Genomic DNA, 22,886 nt, shown 5'->3' on the forward strand with positions numbered 1-22,886 from the left:
GCTTGTTTACCTGTTTGTTTTCTCCCTCTTGCTCCTCATTAGACTGTAAGCTATATGAAGGCAGCTATCACTTCTAGTCTATTCGAGTCGGGATTGCATCTCCAGTGCTTAGCACAGTGCCTCAAATACGAAAAAAAAAAAAAATCCTACATAAACGGAAATACTTGTTGAACGAAAAAATCGACAATCTCAGGGGATCACAAGATGCCTGTTAAGTCACGAAGAATGCTGCACTTCGAGTTTTTCAAAGAATAGCAATGAACCAGATGCCTTTCAAGAAGCCCTTTGCCCAGGTGTTGTTAGCATTCCTTTTTTGGTTTCCTAGTTGTCACATCTACAGCCCCCAAACCCCAAACGACACCTCTCCTTCCCCGCCCCGCCCCCTGATGATGGACTCGCTGGCTAGGAACAGTCTCCCGACCCCGCCCACTGCCGAGGCGCCCCATCATTGGCCCGCGCGCCCAGGCCTTCGGGCGGGTGGGATGTCACCGCTAGCCTCTACTGGCCCAAGTCGATGTCGGTCCCTAGCGCAGTGCTAGAAGTCGGCCAAGTCAAATTGCAGTTACAGGGAGGCTCGTTCCCTTTGGAATCTGTGATTGGTGCGCCGACGGCAAGCCTACCGCCTTTCTCAGCGCAGATTGGTCAGGGCTGCCGTCAGTCAGGGGAAACAGCCTTCCCTTTTCCATTTGGCCCACTGCGGGAGTCAAATTCTCGAGAATTTCCAGGAAACTAACCAGTGGCTGTTCTAAGTGCTTGCTCCAGAGATCAGAAACATCGGAGAAGGCAGTCTTATTTACCGACCAAGAAAGCACCTCCTCCGCCTTTCGTTAGCTAATTAAAAAATTTCCAGGAACCTAACCATCACGAGGTAAGAGCCTAGGGAATTCACTTTATTTTGATTTCTGTTAATTTTTTATAATATCATTTATAGGCCGGGTCGCATCCCACCGCTCCCAGATCGTAGAATGGATAGTTAATGGGGCAGGGTTTCCTAGGACGCGAGAGGAAATATAGGTTGAATTTCCTCAGCCTCCTCAGTCCGAGCTCCACGGTCGGTGTCTGTATTCTCTGTGCGCCGTTTTCTTTCCTTCTGAGGTCAGGGGCAGCTGGTCTGGGCTTCACTGCGGGCTGAAGGCGTTTTCTGTTGAGACTCCTCGAATTTGACCGCAGGCTGGAGGCGCCAGCTCAGCAAGTTGGGTCCGCCGAGGCAGAGGGAAGAAGGGACCGCGGAAGGGACGATGGAAGGGAGGCAGGGGCTGCCCCTTGTGTCACCCTTTAGCGAGGCCCCGCGTCGAGGATGCTGTAGGAGTCGACGCGGCGTCGTCGCCGCAGCTGCAGCCGGGGAGAGGGAGACGTAGGCGACACCTGGGATCCATATTTGGAGAGGGTGGTTGGGAGGTGGATACCCGGCGGCGGTAGGTGCTAGGGGAAACCCAGCCATCTGCAGTGCTGCGCGGGCGAGAGGGTATGCTTCTTCCCCTGTATCACACTAGGCGTTCATCTGTCACGGCCGGGGAGACGAGCCCAGGATCCTGAATTGTGCAACACGGAGGTTTTCAGGGCCTCAGAATAAAGAAGGATGCAGAGCCTTGGTTGGTGTCGATGTGAGGGTTTTGCTCTTTTCCTAGGAGAGCATTGTAATTAGGCTTTGTGGCAGCCAATTTCTGTAGATTAGAGATTTCACAGGAGGTGACAAAGACGAGATTCCGGATGGAAATAGCCTGGGAATTTGGAATCTCCAAAGCTCCATTTAGCCTTTCTGAGCTTCAGACTGGAAATGTGCAACAAGGCCTCTTCAGTCCTTTGCACCCTTCGCCAGGGCAGAGGAAAGAGTGAGGTTGTCGGGCGGTTTCAGAATAAGCGACTAAAGTGACAAATTATAATGGTCTTGAAAAACAACAACGGTGTCGTTATAGTCCAGGAAAAGACCAGATGCATCTCTGTGTAATAAAATACCTTAGGCATAATTTTTGAGTAGTGAGATCTCGGCTAATGATTTTTTTTCTTGCAACCCTTAAATCACTTTCTATTGACCACTGACACAGCCACCTCCCTTGACTGTTAACTGAGAGATGAGGAAAGAAAACGGAGAGGTGCTGGTGATAATATAGAATGTAAAGGAAAATTCTTCCATGAAGTATGAAGGTATAGGTTTGGAATAGTCTGTGAATTGTATCCATATTAAATAAAATGTTTTAAAAGACACTGACAGAATTAGAATAATGAGTACTTTTCACTGCTCTCATGTTCTTTATTCACACACCTAAACACATGTTTCCATCAAACCTAAGGGGAATCGTTTGGGGTTTTTGTTGTTTTTTCCCTCGTGTAGACTTTCTTTCCCTTCCTCCTAGCCAAGGTACTGATAAAGAAGACATAGAGTCCAAATTTCCTGGAACACATTCTGGAAGCGACCATACTATTTGAATTTATTGGGATGCATTGATTGTTTTTTAAAAGTTGATAAATATTTGGTTTAAGAATATTAAAATTACCTTGTTTCCATTATGGAAGTTACTGATATAAAGATACCCGAGTGCCACTTTATCATAGGCAGATATGAATACTTATTGTCGTTGGAGGAATAAATCTAATATTGTCGTTGGAGGAATAAATCTAAGCAGGTGTCAGTAATATTAATTTTTAGAACTCCTGAATAATTTGGCATGGGTTTAAAACCATAACGACAAACTTATGACCTGCTTTTAACAGTCAAGAGCAGTTTTACTCAAGTTTCCAGTTCAAGCTCCTGCCAGAGACAGTGAGTGTCTCCCTTTTCCAAAAATAAACTTGGATAGCTCTGAGGTTTTAAACCCATTGAGATTATAAAATGTGAGTAAATGAAATGTAAACTTGACATAGCAATCTTGTAGCTATGTGGCTTTTTATCACCCCCCCTTTAGTTTTTAAATCATGTATGTACTTCAAACTACAAACCAAATGCATTTTTTTTCCTTATGATGTTTTTCACCTGAGATTTCCTACTCTGAAAATGTGGGTTTTCACCAGTGATCTTATGTAAATCTCTGTGCCTGTTACAACTTAAAATATTACAATTTAACTCTCTTTGCTGAGACACTCCTCCCGCCCCCGCCCCCGCCCCCTGTCAGAATTGTTAAACCAGGGCCAACTGACCTCACTAGTCAGTTTTGTTAGGACTTTAAAATATCAAGTTAACTAGTTAAAACTTTGAGGAGGAGGAAGATGGAGAAGGTCTGGTCACACAAATCAATATGAAAATGATGAAAAAGAAAGTATTTTGAGGGTATTTATTGACAGTATATAGAATATGTAGGGTTTTTTTATGTGTGTGTGTGTATGCATATATGTGTGCGCACTCACATTTTTAAACATTCATGTAATTAAAGTAAATTTGTGAGATACATTTTTGTTTTGATTAGAAAATAAGAAGGAATTTGGAGAACAGTGTGGTCTAAGTGGAAGATTGTCCATCCTTTCCCCACCCCGCTTTTGGATTATGACTATCAGTATAATTTAGGTTGCTTATATAACCTGTTATGTAGCTAGGATTCCAATCGAGTTGTTTACTTTCTTGCTTAACATAGTTTTTAAATTTTGTTCTTGCTAGTAGAACATGATGTGTAACATAATATGTTTTTGTACTTTTAGTTCATTTAACTTTTGCTCTGACGTTTTTGTGTACTCAAATGTCTTTCACCCTTTGACCCTTTTGGATGATTTCGACTTTCAAAGATTGAATATAAATGTTAAAATGGTTTATAAAAATAAGCTAGGCTTGATTTCCGTTTGAGAGATTGACAAAGGATTCCTGAATAACTTTTTTTAACTAGCAGAATGATAAATACATGCCGATTTATAATTTCTGAACTGACAAATAATAAAAATATTTTTTAGGTGTTTGTCAGTTTGTTCTTCACTCTTCTTGTTATAAAGAACACTGCTCCACCCTCCCCCTTTTTTTGAATGCTTTTGCGTGTTTTTCATGTCAAAAATTTCTTCTCTTTTGTCTGCTAGTCAGTGCAGAGACACTTCTATGGGCATCTGGAGAGCTGGGGGCCTATGATGGCTGATTCCTAGTTTGAAGCTATGGAGGAAACTTTTCTTGATCTGTGTGTGAGTTTAATTCAAAGTTGTTATTTAGCATGGGAACTCAGGTTTCCTTTGAATTTTTTCTTCAGGAATACAGGGGAAATTAGTATGGGTTAGTTACATTGCATATGGAAAAGGAGATGAAACCACATGTACAGTCTTTTGCTTACATGAGTGACCCTTACCTAGTAATGTAAACTAGCTATATATTTGCCTCACATTTCATCTATGCCAATAGCAGGCCTTAAAGAAAATGTTTTTCTATGACTATTCTGCTCGCTTTCTGAGGTGATTGTGCAAATAATAGATGAGATGAAGCCAGGTCGATGATTGGTTTTAGTACTTAAAGGCTTAAAGAAACTGCTCAACTTGCATAGTTTCACTCTTAAATAATGTTTCCAGTGGATATTTGTTCCCTGCTGAAAATGCAGCTTTTTATTTTATTTTATTTTCATAATTGGGGGATGGAGAAGGGGGGAGCAGGACAAAAATATCTTATAAAAACTGCAGAAAAACTTTTTCAATATTTGTTTGTAATGTTAGAACTTGTTTAAAGTAGGTACATGACTACACAATGACCCAAGGCTGAATATGGCATACATGCTTTCAGATTGAAGTCAAAAGAATAGTACTTTGCTAATTTCTGGTGCACCCTTCAAATGCTAATGTGTTTTCTAATCAACTCACTTAAAGTTTTATTTTTTTTCTATGTGGTGTTAATCTGCTTTGTGAATCATCTCCAACAATAATTAATACTTAGTTCTTTCACTTGCTAGATTGCATTATAGTTTGAAATTTCTTCACACATCATCAGCTTTATTTGACAGTTATTGTTGCTGAATAAAATATAACTTCAAATAGAAGCAAAGAAATTAACACTTCATTTTTTTTTGTAATGGAATGTGTTACTTCTCTTTGATGCTTGATAACCAGAGATGCTGTGTCTCTACCATCTCCAACTTGTCATAAAGGAAACGAGTTTCAGTCTTTCATACATGATATTAGCTAAAAGGCCAAGAAGAAATGGCCTCCTAAGTATTTCATGATAACAATTCAATGTTAGGGGTGCCATCTTTATTCTAAATACAGGGCTCATGTCTTTCATTGCTTAAATAGCTGAGAGTAATGTCTCTTCATATACATAGCTACACTGATTTCCAAAAATTTATTTGAAAATGATTGTTTGAAATCTGTAATGCATTTTCTCATAGACGCACACAAGCTGGGGTTTTTTTTTGTTGTGTACGTTTGTGCCTTTTGTGGAGATATATTTTTTCAAGCTCATTTTTTTTATTGTGAAATAATTCAACCATACAATTGAGAATAATATAACACCTACATACCCTCCACCAGCATTATTAAATTTTAACATCATGCAATATTTTCAAATTGGTTTAATTCATAAAATAACAGAACAAAGTACTATGGAGATGAATTTTTGCTTAGGACCTATTTGTATGGAAAACTGCCAGAAACAGCCCTTCCTGTGGGGCTGTAAGAATTCCCTGTCACCACATCCAGAGGAGGCTTTAGAATATAGCTTTGTGGCAGAGTCTAGAAGTAGGGCAGAATAATAGTTTCAAAAAACTGTAGTCTTGTCTCTGGTGCTGTCTCCTGTTGGAGTTGTCAGCAATGAGTTTAAGGTATGGGTGGGCTCCTGGGGTTGTGGGAGAGGAGAGAACTGCAGCTGTTAATGTAAATGCATAGAGCAATAGCTCATAAATCAGGGCTGCTTGTCACAAATGCAGTGCCACCCTCCATATGAGTATCGACCACAAGATAAGCATCAGAATTGGCTCATCCATGTGCCTGTGGGAATGTTTGCATGAACCAGTTTACATTAACCGTGGTAATATAGTGTGTAAAGTTTAGTAAGTTGAGAAATCTTAAGACAAGACAGAATTCAGATCCTAGGTGTGTCTTTGCTAAGACTGAGACACTCTGAATACAGAGCTATCATAAAAATTCTATTAACCAGTTATTTTTTTCTTCTCTAATTTCTGTCTCTTATAAGAGACTTTGTTATCATTATTGTTAATATATGTACCTTTCTTTTCTTCAGAGCAATGGAAGAGAAGAAATATTTATTTATTACCTATATTCTTTCTACTGAAAGTATCAGCCTGCCAGACCCGACAAGGCATTACCTGGGACCTCGTTAGAAATGTAGAATCTCAGACCTCACCCCAGACAGACTGGATCAGAATCTACATTTTAACAAGGTCCCAAGGTGATTTTAGGTTAAAGTTTGAGAAGCAGTTGTTCTATATGAAATGTGTACATAGTCAGATTTTTATATGACTTAAATACTGTGAATGGGATAAATAAATAAATCGATTCATTTTTTTTTTAAACAAAAATCATTGGGGGTGACATTGATCAACAAAATCCAATAAATTTCAAGTATACAATTCAACAGTATGTTGTATATATATTGCATTATGTGTTCACCACCTATATATAGTTAGACTTCCATCTGTCACCAAATATTTGACCTCTTTTACACTTAATCTACCACCCCTCTCCCCCTCTTCCCTCTGGTAACCACTAATCCACTATCCAAAATCAATTCATTTTTGATTCACTAATCTTAGAAATTGGCTGTTAGGTGTGACATTCATTAATGCCTTCATTTTTGGTAATATCTAATAAAATAATATATCCATTATATTTGTAATTACTGATAGAGTCCTTCTCTCTTCCTTTCTCTCTCTCTCCTTAGTTGCATCATTTCCCCTGAAGATATTTCATTATTGTCCCTGATTACTGAGTCTTCTGGAGCTGAGATATGTCAACGACTGCCTTAATTACTTTGGTTAGAGGAGGTGGGAACCAGGTGAGAAGAAGAGTGCTGCTAAGCTCCCGCCTACTGCAGGATGACAGGTGGGTGACGCCCACATGCCACAGCTCCACTTCAGAGTCCAGGTGCTCTCGGTTTGATCCGGATGGTAGTGGGCATCCAACCACCTGGGATAATTTCGGGATCTGGGATAACCGCATCGATGAGCCAATTCTGCTGCCGCCCAGCATTAAGTATGGCAAGCCAATACCCAAAATCAGCTTGGAAAATGTGGGCTGCGCCTCACAGATTGGCAAACGGAAAGTGAATGAAGACAGATTTGACTTTGCTCAGCTGACAGAGGAGGTCCTGTATTTTGCGGTGTATGATGGACATGGTGGACCTGCAGCTGCTGATTTCTGCCACACCCACATGGAGAAATGCATCATGTATGTACAATGACTTTCACTCTTGACTTTGCAGTTTGCCTTATGCTTTGTGTTTAAACGTTCTCCTTTTGGCTGAGATGTTCAGTCTTAACATGGCTATTTGAGTGGTGGTTTTGTGCTATTGTTTTATGAATGAGCAGTAGCTCAAGCATGCCATTTATTACTGATGATGATTATTATTTCAGAAATATATGTTTTAACAACTCCCCTGGTGAGAGCATTAAGTATGTTAAATGACAAAAATGCAATGGACAAATTTTAAAGATCTAATTGGCTTTTTTGAATGATTCATGATTCAGGCAGCATCCTGTCTAACAAATAGAAAAGAACTCTGAGAAGCTGAACAAAATTAAAGTCTTATTATATAGGCAGAGAGGGAGGGGGTAAGAAAAGAACAGATTACCTCATCTTTGGGGGATGGAAAGGGCCTATGTGACAGGTTACCTCACTGTTCCTGACCAGAGAATTCCAGACTAACTTGTTAAGATTACATTCCTGGAGAAAGTTGAAACTTCAATTAGGTTAGGCACTAAGCCGTGGTTTGGTGACATGGAGTTAGTACAAGTGACTCGATTTTGGGCTTATTGGTTTTTTTTTAACGAGCAGAATCTACCTTACGGGATTTGTGATCATTTCAAGTGAATTAACGTAAAGTACATGACCTTATGTGCTATGGGAATCTATGAGAAGCATTTACCCCTATCAGTACATGGCACGTAGTGCTTCAATAAATGGTATTTATTCCCTCAAGTGGTATGAATAGCTTTGAATACTTGTTGAAAATAGCTTTAGATGACTGGCATTAGTATGGGGAAAATGCATTTAATGCGGCTGTTTTGGAGCCCTTTTCATAGTTTATTTACTGCAATTTCTATTAATGTATTTTTGAGGATTATACTGCTTTTAATACTGCTAGTATTAAAAGACAGGGAGAACATGGCCATGTGACTATTGTTTTCCTGTGTATAGTTGTTCATACTGTTCATTATTGGATGTATGTATATTTTGCCTTATTCCGCAGAAGAACTCAATGGTTTAATTTAACACAAAGGAACTCTTGACCTCTCAGGGTTGCAGTACTGAGGATTAATCTTTTAAGATTAATCTTTTAAGACTTTTATTTTAGTGTCCTTAGAGACTTATCATTATGCTTGTTACCTAGTAGATACTTAATGAGCATCTGAAAGGCAAGCCATGGAGGTCCATTGCATGGAGTGACTGTTAACTAGAATGACCTCTAGAGGAGAGGAAGACTGAAACCTATTATACAATTATTGCTTGGGGCTCTTTTTTCTCCCCACAAAGGGATTTGCTTCCTAAAGAGAAGAACTTGGAAACTGTGTTGACCTTGGCTTTTCTAGAAATAGATGAAGCCTTTTCGAGCCACGCCCAACTGTCTGCTGATGGTAAGTAAAATAATCGCATTTCTTAGGGTCCTGGGGAATGTCATGGAAACAATTTAAGTCCTTTAGCATTTGGGAATTGGATGTTTATGTTAAAAATTATTTTACATAAAGAATCACTTTAAATGCTGTTTGCATCCAAACTGATGTTAATACCTCACTTTTAAATGAAATACTTTGGAGAATTGTTCAGAAATTGAAGATCTAAAATGGGTCTGATATTGAATTTTAATTTTAAAAAGATTAAAACATTTTGAATCTTTTGCTTGTTTGATGGACAAGATGTCCATGCTATGAGATGGTTTATTATTCTTTTTTTTTTCTTTTTTTCTTTTTTCCCCCCTTCCCCCAACCCCCTCGAGGGTTTATTATTTTTGTTTCTTCAGATAAATCTGATGAACAAATACTGAAATATAGTATAAAGTAATCTCATCTAGCCAGGACAATAATTGTTCAGGCAAGAGGAAAAAAGCTAATTGATTCTAGAAAGGAAAGAACAATGACTAATATACACTAAATACTTATTAATTGTATAATTAGAATGAAGATATTTTTTCTCCCACTCTCAAAAGCTTGATCTTGCAGCTTTTCTGTGGTAATGAGTGATATTTTGGTTTTATTTGTTAGACATAAGGTGAATTGAAAATTTCGTGTACTATGTGTCCTTAAATTTTGAAAGTAAAATGTTTCTGATTTTGACTAAATTTATCAAAACCATTTCAGGAAAATGTAGTGAATGTTTTCTAGTTAGCTGGCCCCAAAATATTTTGCTCAAAGCTTAATCTTGAAAACTTGTGCAGCAACCATGTAAATGTATGCATATAAAGTGGAAAGGAATCATGCAATAATTATTAACCATTGTTTGGTTCATCCTCTTGTTTAAAGAAGCTCAAAGTGCACCACCGGAATGCCATTTTCACAATTTTCAGTTGGAGTTCCTAGGCATGAAAATTCCCCCCATTTCCCAAATAAGGAACTGAAATTCAAAGAGAGGTAAAGGGCTGTTGCTGGGGTTTTTTTGGCACCCACTGCAGCCTCTCTCGTGGGCGTATTTAATGATGAGGATTAGACTAGATGACTCTAGGATGGCTCTTTTTGCCATCTCTAGGTTTTTCCTGCTCTTTTTGAGAAACTTTCCATCATCATACTCCTCAGAAAAGCATTAGAGTCCGTCTCTTTGTTGAGGAATTTATTTTCTCACTCGTAGATCATCTGGCCCATTTTCTTATCTTCTCCTTCATTCCTTTGGACTTTTTTTTCCTTCTAGCTGGCCCCTCACCTTATCAAAATAGGGGCTGAGAGAGGGCACATTTTAGGCATAAGATTTATCTCTTATTCCTAATGGGTAGAATATATGAAGGAGAAGAGAAAATTAAAACACTTTCTTATCATTTTATTTTTATAACTCTGAATATTGGTGTCCATATCAGCATGCTTATTTCATCCATACCAAGCTTGGCTGTATCTCACATCAAGATGTTTTTTGGCTGCAGTGCAGGTGGTGTGCCCTAGCTATTCTATAAACATGCAAAGCTTACTAGGCCAGGTTTTCATTAAGTGTTTTGAGAACAACTTTAAAATTTATTATTAATAAGTTGCTAAGGCTTTCAAAGATGGTAAAAATTGCCTTTTGATATTTGGGACCTATTTTATCAAATGTATTAAAGCCACTAAAGATAGGATGCTTTATGTTGTTTAACTTTTTGATTTGTGGATTAAAAAAAAACAGACCATTTCAGATTTCAAAGTTATCGTTCAGTTTTTTTCTAGTTTTTAGTAAGAACTGAAGTAGTATCAGTATTAGAAGAGTGTATAATATTCTTTTTGGCATAGATATGAATAGGACCAGTGTCAGTTAAATAAAATTGTGAAGTTAATGCAGTTTACCCTCTCCAGTTTCCTTCTGTCAGCCCCATTTCTCCTCCTTGAACCAACTCTTCCTGTGAATAGCTTATTCAATTTCAAATCTCCATTGTTCAGCACTCTGCATAGAATCTGGAAGGTGCTCAGTTGGACTGAACTGATGTCTACTGCCTACTTTATCTCACCAAAGCTATTATAATTTATTACTTGATTATCTTATAGCTGATTTAACATGATTATTAGTATAATGTATATGTTTTAATGAGTTATAGCTCATGAACAGATTCGAATTTAAGTACGAGAAACCTGAAAAAAGATTGGTTAAACCATAGACATGAGTCACTAATGGCGGAATTTCAAGTATAAATGAGAGGAGTGCCCCTCAATTATATATTAGCTTTCTTAAGAGAAAGTGAAAATATAATAAAGTGAAAATAAAACATTCTCATTTTTTCAAGACTTTAGTCCAAAGCTGTCACATCTGCATAAATTACTTCAAATTATCCCATTAGCATTTAAAATATTTACTATTTTAGTTTAAATTGGGGGTGGTTTGAGGAGAATAAAATCAGAGTGCCACTTACTAACAAAAAAAAAGAATCTTGCCCCTAAGAAATACCAGCTATATTTATTGACTTGATGAATTTCGAATTTACCCTTATTTATAAATAGCTAATTTCATCATCATCTTTGAACATTTTTGTATTCAATTTATGCCAGTTATGTATTTTTATAATTCACCAGTCAGTAAATTCAAATGGCATTCCATCTGTCTATTGCTTATGAACTAGTTGTCACGTAAGCAGAAGGTAGAAAAATTAGATTATAATACTATATATCTGATAAACTTCATAGTGTTTTTAGATTGCATAAGATTTGAAAGCAACAACATTTTTCAAGAGACAAATGGATAAAAAAAAGAGAAGACTTGCTCTGTCTTTCAGAGTTGGAGATGGTGACAACAGTGTGAGTCTCATCGGAAACTTCTGTGCTCTTCATATTATGTGATCTCTTTATAGAAGAATTAAACTACTACACAACCAGTGTTAGAAACACCATGTTTTTGAGTATGCTTCTTATGCTGGGGGTAGCCAATAGAAAAAATGAGGGAATAGCATTGAAGAGAGATTCTTATTGTGCTATTACTGCTCTCAGCTTATTACTTTGATTTTGGGGTTCATGAGTCATACATGTCTGAAAAGCCCATTTTTAATAAATATTAAAACAGTACTGGTTTTATACAGTTGAATAATTACTGAGGGGAAGAAGATTAGACTTTGAAAAGCATAGATTTTTCTCTTTCTGTTGCCTTTCAAATTCTCCATCATTTTTCTTCTGATATGTGGACTTGCAACACTGGGGGAAAGAGAGAGCTGCAGAAACACCCATTTTATGAATTATATAAAACTATAAACATGCATTAGAGCTCAAGAGCCTTATTAGCCTTTATTTAAACAATTAATCATTCTACTAAAAAATGACTTGTAGATACTGAATCCTGCATTGAACACCGGAACAAGTGTGTTACTCCTTGCATCTGATTTTGGACGTGCTTTAATTCTTTCTTGATATATTTAAATCCCAGTAATTTGGTGGTATATTGTAGTTCACATCCTCTCTAAGTACTGCTTGTCAGATACGACGAATATTTTGTTAAGCTCATGAAATTTCCCTTCTGTTATTGAGACAATTCTGATATCGCTACCAAAAGAATATACAGTGCATTTTTTTCAAATCAATAAAGGTACTGATTTACTCTTAAGGCCTATTTGAGTGACTGTGTGTGTGTGTGAGAGAGAATATAAGTATGTAGATGTGTGTCTGTGTCACTGAATGTTTTTCTACACATGCATTGTTATATAGTTTTTCTTGCTTTGGGAAGCCACAAAACTTAAGTGTTACTCTGTGATGAAAAATAGACTCAACTACAAAATACCATCAACTTGGGCAAACTGAGTTTTGGAATCTTTGATTTGGCATCCCCTGGAATATTATATAATTTGCAAGTGAAATTTTCACTGAAATAAAAACCCTTCCCCTTATTTTGCAGCTCTTTCTCTGCCCTCCCCTGTGTTGCAGGTTTGTAATGTTTGAACAAAACTCCTGGGTGAATTTCCTATTTGCCTCTGTGCGTGTTATTTGTGGCAGAGAACTGTGCCTGGTCAGCAGCTCTAGACCTGGAGCCCGTGGACACTATATGCTGGGCTTCAGTGGCAAGAGAGATCTGCTTAATTTTGTCCCAGGTGGAGGAGTCCAGCGGTTCCTAGCCTGGACTACTGGAAGGTTCCCACATCCTCCTTGTCCCATTAGTTGAGATGACTTGCAGTAGAAAATGTCCAGTGAGTGTTAAGAACTTATTGAAGATGTCTTAGTTTTATAGTTTTGTTGTTAGGACAAAAAGTGAGAATTTTTACTTCTATGTTAAATGAAAATAAATGTTGACTTAATATTTATATTATTAGATGCTTAGCAAACCAGAATCAACAATTTTGAGAACTTTCCCATATATCCTGGGATTTTGGAACTGTCAAGTTGGGTTGGTAAAAATTTAAGCTCTTTCAAATTTTTAGGTGACCGAGCCATGAGTTACAATCCTAAACAGCTACTCTTGAAATTTTCATTTATGAAATTTTAACTCTTTCGATGTAGCCAATTAAAAGCAACTTTTTTGAAAAGCTGCTGCTGACAGTTTAAACACAGGAGAGGAATTCTGAACTCCCTGAGCAGCTATCACCTGAGTAAATGCTGTCTTCCCTTGCCTGGCTCCTCTAGTCATTTGAAAATGTTACAGAAGATAGACTGTCAAGAGTCCATTGTATTGAATTTTGGGAAACTCAAGAGTTAACATTTGTAATGTAAATATTACTGATACTTATGCTAAACATTTCTGTTGTACATTGACAAATATACTTTAGCATTTCCAAGATATTGTTGCTTTGGCATAATAGTTCCAAAATCAAGAGACAAATGGGAAGACAGTAGAACTAGAAATACTATTTTTCAATAAAGTCAGCATGGATAGAAATGATTAAGTAGAGTTTATTCATGTTTTTCTATTTTACTTTTCTGATTAAAGCAGGCATTTTTATATGCTGATTGGAAAATATATTTTTATGTATATCTTTCCAAAATGCATTACTGGTATAGTTTTTTCTAAGTTGTTTCTTTTAAAAAAATTTGGAAATATTGAGCCTCAATCAGTCAAATCAATAGCACTTTGTTTTTCCTAAATCTTCTTTGAAGTCAGTAGTCTTTGGATGATAACCTGAATATTTGATTTAGATGCTTTAGGGAATTAACTATGTTATAGAAAATAATACCTGCTTTAAATAAGTTATTATTTTTTCAATTTCTTCAATTTGTTTACTTTTTAGACCATAAATTCACAGTATTTCACTTTAGCAAGGCTCAATCACCTTAATTTTTTTTTTTTTTTGACAAGTAGTAAAGAACTGAAGGCAGACACTGCTAGAATAGTTCAAAGGAAGATGTAAAATGCAGTTTGGATTGGATGGAGGAGATAGTGGTGACCTCAGGCCAAGTAACATTTAATTTTATTCCTTATTGGTCTGAGAAAATTAATATTCTTGGAGTGCTTTTGGCCCAGGGAATGACCACAGGAACAGCACTTAGCTGTACTATCCCGCATTTGGATACAGACGGAGTGTATTAGATCCTTGCGGAGCTAAAAGTGTTAACTATATCAAGCTTGTGGGAAACTAGAATGAATATCATTCTCTACCCCGCAAATTTTCTCCTAATATAATGATAGTTGCAACTTTGTTTCATGTCTGAGAACAACAAAGATAAACAGAAAAGAATGTGAGCCTTTAACCATTTTAGAGTTTTTTGGTGAGTTTGTAGAATGAAAGAATATAAAATACAGCACTTGAAGGGCTAATGATATGCCCTTGGCATATCTTGCTTAGCCCATTAATTGATAGTACTTTCATAGGATAGGAGTAAGAAATGGAAGAAAAAATAATAATCTTCTGAGTCCATAGATTATAGAAAAGTCGGTTTGCCTGAATGGCTCAGTAGACCTAAGTCACCCTGCCATATTAGCTAGTCTAATTAAAATGTAATACTTTTAATCCTGACACCTGATAATACACACAAAGGTGTCATAATAATTATTATAAATTTATGTCAGCTGTACTTGATATAAATTGAGGCCATTTGGAGACAGTGATGCATTGTTTACGAAATTAGGAAGTAACTTTTTCTGTTTGCATGGAGCCTTGTTACTGAATTAAATACTTCTTTCTATGCATGCTCTTACTTACATAGTTCACTTGCCTTTTATTTGCATAGCTCTAGTTAAATTAGAATGATACATTTCAGCGTTAGTTTAACTTGCCTGTTTTATTTTGTAATAAAAATTCAATACAATCATTTGACTGTCAATAACTTGTACTCTTCTTCATAATGTTTACAGCAACCCTTCTGACATCTGGGACGACAGCAACAGTAGCCTTGTTGAGAGATGGTATTGAACTGGTTGTAGCCAGTGTTGGGGATAGCCAGGCTATTTTGTGTAGAAAAGGAAAACCCATGAAGCTGACCATTGACCATACTCCAGAAAGGAAAGATGAAAAAGAAAGGTACCACCTCTAACTGATCAATTATTCTGAGAATGTTGTTTATATATAGTTCATAGAGATGAAACCTTGTATTTTAAATTGATTTCATGCTTAAGTTTAACTCTGCCTTGGTTTTCTGGATTTCGCATCAGAGTCTAACTTTTTCTTGACCAGGATCAAGAAATGTGGTGGTTTCGTAGCTTGGAATAGTGTGGGGCAGCCTCATGTGAATGGCAGACTTGCGATGACAAGGAGTCTTGGAGATTTAGATCTTAAAAACAGTGGTGTGATAGCAGAACCCGAAACAAAGAGGATTAAGGTAAGAAAGGACTTGAAAACACTTGATACACATACAAGGAATGAATGCAGTGTTGTCTCTGGCTGTGAGCTTTTTTGGAAGCCTTAAGTGAAGCCAAAATGATTTTTTAAAGGGAGTAATTAATGGAAGAATAGATCGGCTTTTCAGACAAACTAAGATACTATCTTCCAAGCCTAATGTATGTTTGGTTTTTGTTTCACCCAGCTATGGAATTCTGGTGGAATGGCTCTCCCGCCCTTCCTTACCTGTAACTGATCATTTAAGTGTCACTTCCATTTGGAAGCTGACCCTGACTTCCCTTTTCCAGCAAGCTGAATAATCGTGATATCTTTTGCATGCTACTAATTAATATCCACACTTCCCCCAGCACACATCCAGTCGTGAGCTGACACCTCCCTCTCTGCAACCCCTGTACTACTCTAGTGCCTGATACAGTATAGTATAGGTTTCCAATAATGGCAGCAGACTTTATTAACAGAATGACTTCATGTCTTATAGATAGCCCACTTTTATTCATTTTATCTAACAAATACTTATATAGGATTTATTATGTGTCAGGCTCTGTTCAAAATAGCTACTGCTATCCCATTGCACAGAGAAAAAAATCTAAAGCATATAGAGCTCAATTTAACTATGTTTGCCAAAAAAATAGAGACAGTTTTCAAACTCAGGAAACCTGGCTCCAGAGACAGTGTTCTCAACCATTATATCTCGCTGCCTCTCGCATTCAGCAATCTGACTATTTCCCTTTTAGTGTTCCTAAGTAAACGTTAGGTTTGTGCTCCATGGTTGATGCCAAATCTTGCTACTTTTGCCCTAAATACAGGCCTTCCATTTTCATTCTGTTTGCTTATTAACTGTTAAATACAGATGACCACTCGGCAAACAGATAAAAATCTTTGAATTAAGAAGATTATTCTAATGCCAAGTACAGTTTATAATCCTGTGCACTTGGTTCTGACTGCAGCTACAACATGCCGATGACAGCTTCCTGGTCCTCACTACAGATGGAATTAACTTCATGGTGAATAGTCAAGAGATTTGTGACTTTGTCAATCAGTGCCATGATCCCAGTGAAGCAGCCCACGCAGTGACTGAACAGGTGACAGCAGAGCTTCTGCTAGAAAAGTCCCAAGGTGGGGGAGGAGAGGAGGACAAACCCGAGTATAGGATGTGGTGCAGGCTGGAGGGACTACCACAGGCTTGAGATTACTTCGAAATCTTGTCTTTTAGCTTCAGTTTTACAATGAATTTTACACTTGACTCCATAATATTTCCAACTTAAAAACATTTTTTTATAGTTCTAAGTAGTTAAGAAAAATTAGTATGCCAAGGAAATGTATTGTTTATTTTTTAGCTTTGTACACACATCTTGAAATAATAATAATCGCAATAGTAAATTATAATAATAGTAAATACTAATATATCCCTTACTATGTGTCGCTCTTCTGTTGATATATATTTGACTCATGTAATAATCACTATAAAACCCTCTGAGGTTGGAGCTAGTAATATCTCTTTTTCATGGATGAGGAAGACTGAGGCACAGAGGCTGAGAAGTGACTTCAAGATCACGAAACAGTTAAGCTGCAGAATAGTTGTTGCTTAAACTTCAAACTGACAGCCAATTTCCCGTTTAACCACTTAACCATTAAATGAGACTGCTCCCAAGTAATTACTCAATATAGAAACACTACAGCATAGTCAACTTCTGATTTCGAGAATGGGTGTGTGAAAACAAACAAATACAAAAAAGGTGTATGGATGTTTTGTGTGTCACTGTGTCAGTCAGAGCTAAAATTTGGAAGCTGGATAATACCTAGTAAAGAAAATGTAAGATTTCCATGTGTTGTTTAATATTCTGTTTGGATAGGTAGCTCTTTTAAGTTATAGCCCACTGATCATTAGAGGCAAAGTTTAATTCAAAAGCTATTTTTCATTTCCCAAGTTTTACATTTTCAATTCTGGAGGTAAATTTTGCCTAAACTTTTTTTTTCTTACACTTTTTATTTTATTTTATTTTTTTTCAATTACAGTTGACATTCAGTATTATATTAGGTTCAGTTGCTAGTATTTGTAATTAAGATATAAGACATTTCTTAAAAAGCATTATTTATTTGAAAATGAATGGGCAAGCATGAATTATGTTCACTTGGATACTATGTATGCTCATGAGATTAAGGAAATGGGCCTAGTTCCATGGATATCACTTCTTTCCTTATTTTAATTACCTATCTTGAGATACATGTGCTCTAATTCACAAGGTCAATAATATTTATAATGACTGCATAGGATTCCAATATATTTGTATACATTCATTTAACAGTTCCCCTTATCAGCAAATTTAGTTTATGTTCATTTTTCCATATTATAGGAGGAGCACTGTAACAAACATTTTTATATCTATTTGTGCATATCTATTTTCTTCAGACTTTAGGTTAAAGTCTTAGAAGTAAAATTGCTAAATATAAGAATACACAGCATTCTAAAGCCTTTATAAGTTTGCAAAATTGCTCTCCAGAAATATTATTCTAGTTTACACTTAGAAATAGTATTTCATAGCTTGTATTTCTCATCTCTACAGCTTGTTTTTTTCCATTATCTTATAGGCATGTTTGTCTTTTTATGGTTATTATAAGAACTTCCCGTATATTAAGTATATTAGTAATTTGTCTGATATGCAATTTTTTTGTGTGCGTCTTTCAATTTGTTTTAAAATTTCTTTGTTTTCTGAAGCTTTTTACATGTGGTATTTTTTATCAATCCTTTCCTTCAGAGGTTTCAGCCTCAGGCTATGAGGTCTTTTGAAATTCTTTTGTTCTTAAATATAATCCCAAGAACTCTTACAATGCTGACGTTTTGAATTTTTGAATTAGTTTGAATTTACTGTTTGAATTAGGTCCTGAAATTGATTTGCAGTTCTCCTACTGTAGGAAATTGTTTATGCCACTTTTCTATTTTGTAGGGTGCATAATAAACTTTTCTGTAGTTATAGCTTTATATATATCCACTTTTTTAGGTTATTTTTTAGGCTAAATTCCTAGAAACAGAAATACTAGGTAAGGACTAACACTTACTGAGTCTTTACCTTGTATTAGTCTCTGTGCTAAATGCTTTACATGTATTTTCTTCTTCAGGAGTTGCATATCTTATATCTTACTTAGTCCATTGGTTGTTTCTGTTGCCAAAATAACTACAATGGGATATAGTAATGTGGTTGTTTTGGATAATCTATTATGCTGTGTGCAATCTAATAAATTGTGTGGATATCGATATATGGTGAAAGAATCACAATCCAAACCACTGTGACATAATTTGGGTTAGTAACTGTTAAATAAGTTTGATCTTCCAGAGGAAGGATGATTTCTCTTTGTACGGACTCTGATTTCCAGTGTTTTTCTCTTCCTTCCTGCCAAATTTTGCAGGCAATACAGTATGGTGCTGAAGATAACAGTACTGTAGTAGTGGTGCCTTTTGGTGCTTGGGGAAAATACAAGAACTCTGAAATCAATTTCTCATTCAGCAGAAGCTTTGCCTCCAGTGGACGATGGGCCTGATCATTTGCTGAGACTTTGAGTTTTTGTACAACAGTTATTCGGTAACTAAATCAAGAAATTGATTAAATCAAAAAGTTAACTATGTCAGAGTGACCCTGTGACTCACTAGATCAGTATACAAGCCAGTGTAAACCTAGTAATCCTTTACATGATAGTTTTTCAGAAATATCCATCATATTTATGTTCAACTGTATATACTTAGTGTAAATATATGTGTAATACAACTATTGTGAGTCTAAGTTGAGTGAGCAAATGAAAAGTGGTTTCGATATACATGCTGAATGTTAAATTTCTAATTTTTAAAAGTCTTAGGCAGCTATGAGTTTCTTTTGTCCACATTTGTTCTTTATTCGTTTGAACAGGTTCTTACCTCCAGGTTCTTCAAAAGTAGTATGTTGATAGCTACTCAATGTCCTTTCAGGAAGTGTTTCAATTTTTGATAACTGTATCAAGAAATAAATGTGAAACTGAATTCTGTTATTATATTTTGTATTCTGGACCACTTACTGGGAAATATAAAAATGTGAAATAAATTAATTCAGATAATATGACAATGCTAAATTATACATATATTTGTAAACAGTGCTCTTATATATTTCAACTATGACACCAGGTTCCCTCTCCCCCAATTCATTCCTATTTTGTAGGTAAGAATGCTATCGATATATGACTCTTCCTTCATATCAGAAAAAAGTGCACAGGCTGAGTCCTTTGGTCAAAGCTATACAAAGTTAACTACAAATGGTATAAGTATCTTGCATAAAGTTTGCATTTGTTATCTCTGTTTTGTATATAGTATGCTTATATCACTGTATAGAGTAAGCATGTTGGATAATGTGTTAGTAAAAACAATACCACATCGACTATTGGTACAGACATAGCTTGAGGTTTACGTCTCCTTTTTGCTTATTTCTAAGACTCATAATAAAGATTAAATCAAAAATATTAAAACATTCTATATTTCAGCGTGGTAAGTAATTTGGGAGTATAAAACTATACTTCCTTATATTTGCAGGTAGGTTTGCTGTTAAAATGTAAATCTCTAAATGCGTGTTTGGAATTATATCTGCAGTTTATTTCTGCAGATAGTGTAAATTTGTTATATGTGTGAGTGTATGTACATATGTGTATTTTGGAGTAATAGAAAATTAAAGGGAACAATCCTGAAAACTACTTCACTAACCAGTTAGCTTTAAATTATTGGTATGTTTATACTTAAGGACTCTTGACAAACAGGGACAGTTTTATAGGAGAGACCCAATGGTTATTGGCAGATCAGGAAATAGAATTAAAATGGCTGTAGAAGATATTTCATGGTAGGTAACTTATGTGGGAAACCCAGGAACAGAGCCAGCATGTTGAAGCTACGCTGTTGCATAATGGTAATTTGCATGTAAAAGTATAGGCTGTGAGAAAAATATTAAGTGTGAAGAATGGCGGAGTTTTGTTGTAGAATCAAAAGAAAAAGAAACCAAAAAGATAAAGTTGGTATAGTACATATCTTCAGCTCTCAGTTTTCAGGGTTAATTTTTTTTCCCCTTAAGTTTTATTTAAAGCTTATTAGAAGAAAGAGGGCCCGAGATATATATTCACATCTTTTCCTCACTTTTTTGGGAATGAAAGAGAAAAAATATTAAGTTTTCCAGCCTATATTAATCAGGAGTTACCTTTGGAAAGAAAAAAGAATAAATATTTCAATTTTTTTTATTCAAAGAAGTTTGGTGAAAGAAAGAAAGACATTATAGGAAAGAATATAGTCTTATATTTGTTATTTGAGAAGTGAGGACCGAAACGTAGCCTAAGAAAGCTGGAAAACTTTCTTGCTCTTTCTGAGTCAGATCCTGGAACATAAATATGGTAGCTACATTTAGGAGTATGGAGAATTTCCAAGCTAATAAGCAAACAAAAACTAAAGCACAAAATGACATTTAAAGATATAAGTTTTACTTTTGGTTTGAAATCTTCACATAACTATTCCTTTTTTACTTTCAAAACTAAGGGTAGGAATGTTGTTATCAAGTTCAAAGATCTGAGTCACACTACATTAAGTTGGATTGCCAAGATTGACAATGAGGAATTTGTAGGGTATATAGGTGTAGGTCAGAGGCGGGGCCTTGCTCTGCTTCACCTCAAAAGCTTTTAAAACCCCAAACCAGTTAACTTTGACTAAGGCATAAAACATACTGATGTTTGTTTTAAAAGCCACACTGTTGAAGAATAACTTGTAGATTATTATAATCCATAAAAGGTAAACATACATGTATTATGCTTCTAAGTCAGTCTATTGCTGGGAATTATGCACAAAGTGAAAAAAAGGACTGTTCTAAATATAGTTTTTTAGTTTTATCTGAATTTGCCATGTGGTTATTACCATGTGGGTATAGGTATGGTGTCAATTACATTAATGTAATTAAATTTAAATTAATTGTATTTATGTTTGCTTTTCATTTATATGTAGTATATAAATCATCTTTCTAAATGTGTGGCCAAACTTTATTTGCCAATTTTTTTTTGGCAAAATTATCTTGAAATCATGATTTTCACAAGTATAAGTTGTTAAGTACCTTATATATTCAAAAGTAAATGCCATCCTGCTTTCTATCAGCTGTTCGTTTGTTATAGATCTTTGTGTTTAAGTGCTTCAAAGGCTGATACATTTTTTAAAATTAGTTTTGGAGGGATCAGTTTTGAATCTCTGTACTCTATGATGTGAACTTTTCTTAAGTTCCAGTCTTTTAAAAAATTACTTACTTTGAAGAATTATTAACACATAATCTAAATAGAAATTATTTTTTTTTCAAAGTGGAATTTTGATTTTTTTTCTAAGAACCTTGGCAGAAAATGTGTAGGCCCATGCTATTTCTTCAATATCAGAGAAGACATTTATTTTCCTTTCTAGGAATGGACAGGGATTTAGTTTCATGGTAATATGACAGTGAGAAAATGCTTCAAAGCAGGGTGGGAGGAAGAGATGGTTAAAGTTTACCATCAAACATTTAAACGTATAATTTTCTTTAGCACCTCAGTTGTTCACATACCCATATCTGTGAAAAGTGACATAAAATTTTGGTTGAGTTATATTTTATTGTATGTATTAGATTCACTTATCTGGATTACTTAAGCAGAAATAAAAAGTCATGTCTTTACAAGCCAAATTGTGATGACCTGCCTGTTGCTTTTGGCATCTGGAATGAGAACACTTGACTCTGGCAGTTCCCATTGATTGTTAAATGGTTGAAATGGTCCATTGATAGTCACATTGATTGTTCCGGACTATGAAATCATAGAGTTCTTCCACCTCCAAGAATGACTCATCTGCCATTGGCTTCCAGTACAGAATTTAGCTGCTTGGTTTGTCCAAAATGAATTTAATTTCTGCTGAGGCGCTCTTGTACAGGTTTGTTTTATAGTATACCAAAATTCTACTTGGGCGTATAGCGTTTCCTATAGTGAGCTGATGTAATTGCGGCTTTGATCATTTTAAATGTATGTATTAGAGTAACTGTGAACAGACTAAAATCATATATCTCAGTGTACAAAACACCATTTTAATAAAGTGTATGCATTAAACATTTTCTAAAATCCAACTGTGTTTATTTGGCATAAGACTTTCCAGCATTTATTACGTGACACTGTGAATACTAATATAAAAGAGTCAGTGAATGGTTGGAAATTTCGTTTAGTAGCCAAATTCTGGCTCTTTGCAAAGTTAATGTGAAGAATCTTTGAAAAACGTATATGCACTTATCTATTCAATCTATTTAATTTGAAATAAAATTCATCTCTTTCATTTTCTTCTTGGTACATCAGAGGAAAATGGTCATGATGATTTCTACAATATTGTGCCTGTAGTGTATTTCAC

At 35.8% G+C, this 22,886-nt stretch overlaps 1 protein-coding gene across 2 annotated transcripts; it reads left to right on the forward strand.

Moving 5' to 3' along the window:
* Positions 1-671: 671 nt before the first annotated feature.
* Positions 672-22,611, forward strand: PPM1K (protein phosphatase, Mg2+/Mn2+ dependent 1K). Of its 2 annotated transcripts, none has more exons than XM_023528436.1 (7): positions 672-868; positions 6,794-7,299; positions 8,605-8,705; positions 15,004-15,169; positions 15,323-15,467; positions 16,435-16,603; positions 18,893-19,043. In XM_023528436.1, exons 2-7 carry the CDS (start codon positions 6,860-6,862, stop codon positions 18,910-18,912), a joined length of 1,041 nt encoding a protein of 346 aa, XP_023384204.1. In that variant the 5' UTR covers positions 672-868; positions 6,794-6,859; the 3' UTR covers positions 18,913-19,043. The 2 variants fall into 2 exon arrangements, with proteins under 2 accessions (XP_023384204.1, XP_011354610.1); XM_011356308.2 differs by having other exon boundaries at positions 673-868; positions 16,435-16,569; positions 18,893-22,611.
* Positions 22,612-22,886: the final 275 nt, after the last annotated feature.

This window comes from Pteropus vampyrus, unplaced genomic scaffold (genome assembly GCF_000151845.1).
Source record: "Pteropus vampyrus isolate Shadow unplaced genomic scaffold, Pvam_2.0 Scaffold25, whole genome shotgun sequence".
Classification (NCBI taxonomy): Eukaryota; Metazoa; Chordata; class Mammalia; order Chiroptera; family Pteropodidae; genus Pteropus; species Pteropus vampyrus.

Coding starts and splice junctions, on each gene's coding strand:
- PPM1K (XM_011356308.2), top strand. CDS start 6,860: ATGTCAACGACTGCCTTAATTACTTTGGTTAGAGGAGGTGGGAACCAG. Junction 8,706..15,003: donor CGCCCAACTGTCTGCTGATG/GTAAGTAAAATA, acceptor TAATGTTTACAG/CAACCCTTCTGACATCTGGG. Junction 16,570..18,892: donor CCCACGCAGTGACTGAACAG/GTGACAGCAGAG, acceptor CAAATTTTGCAG/GCAATACAGTATGGTGCTGA.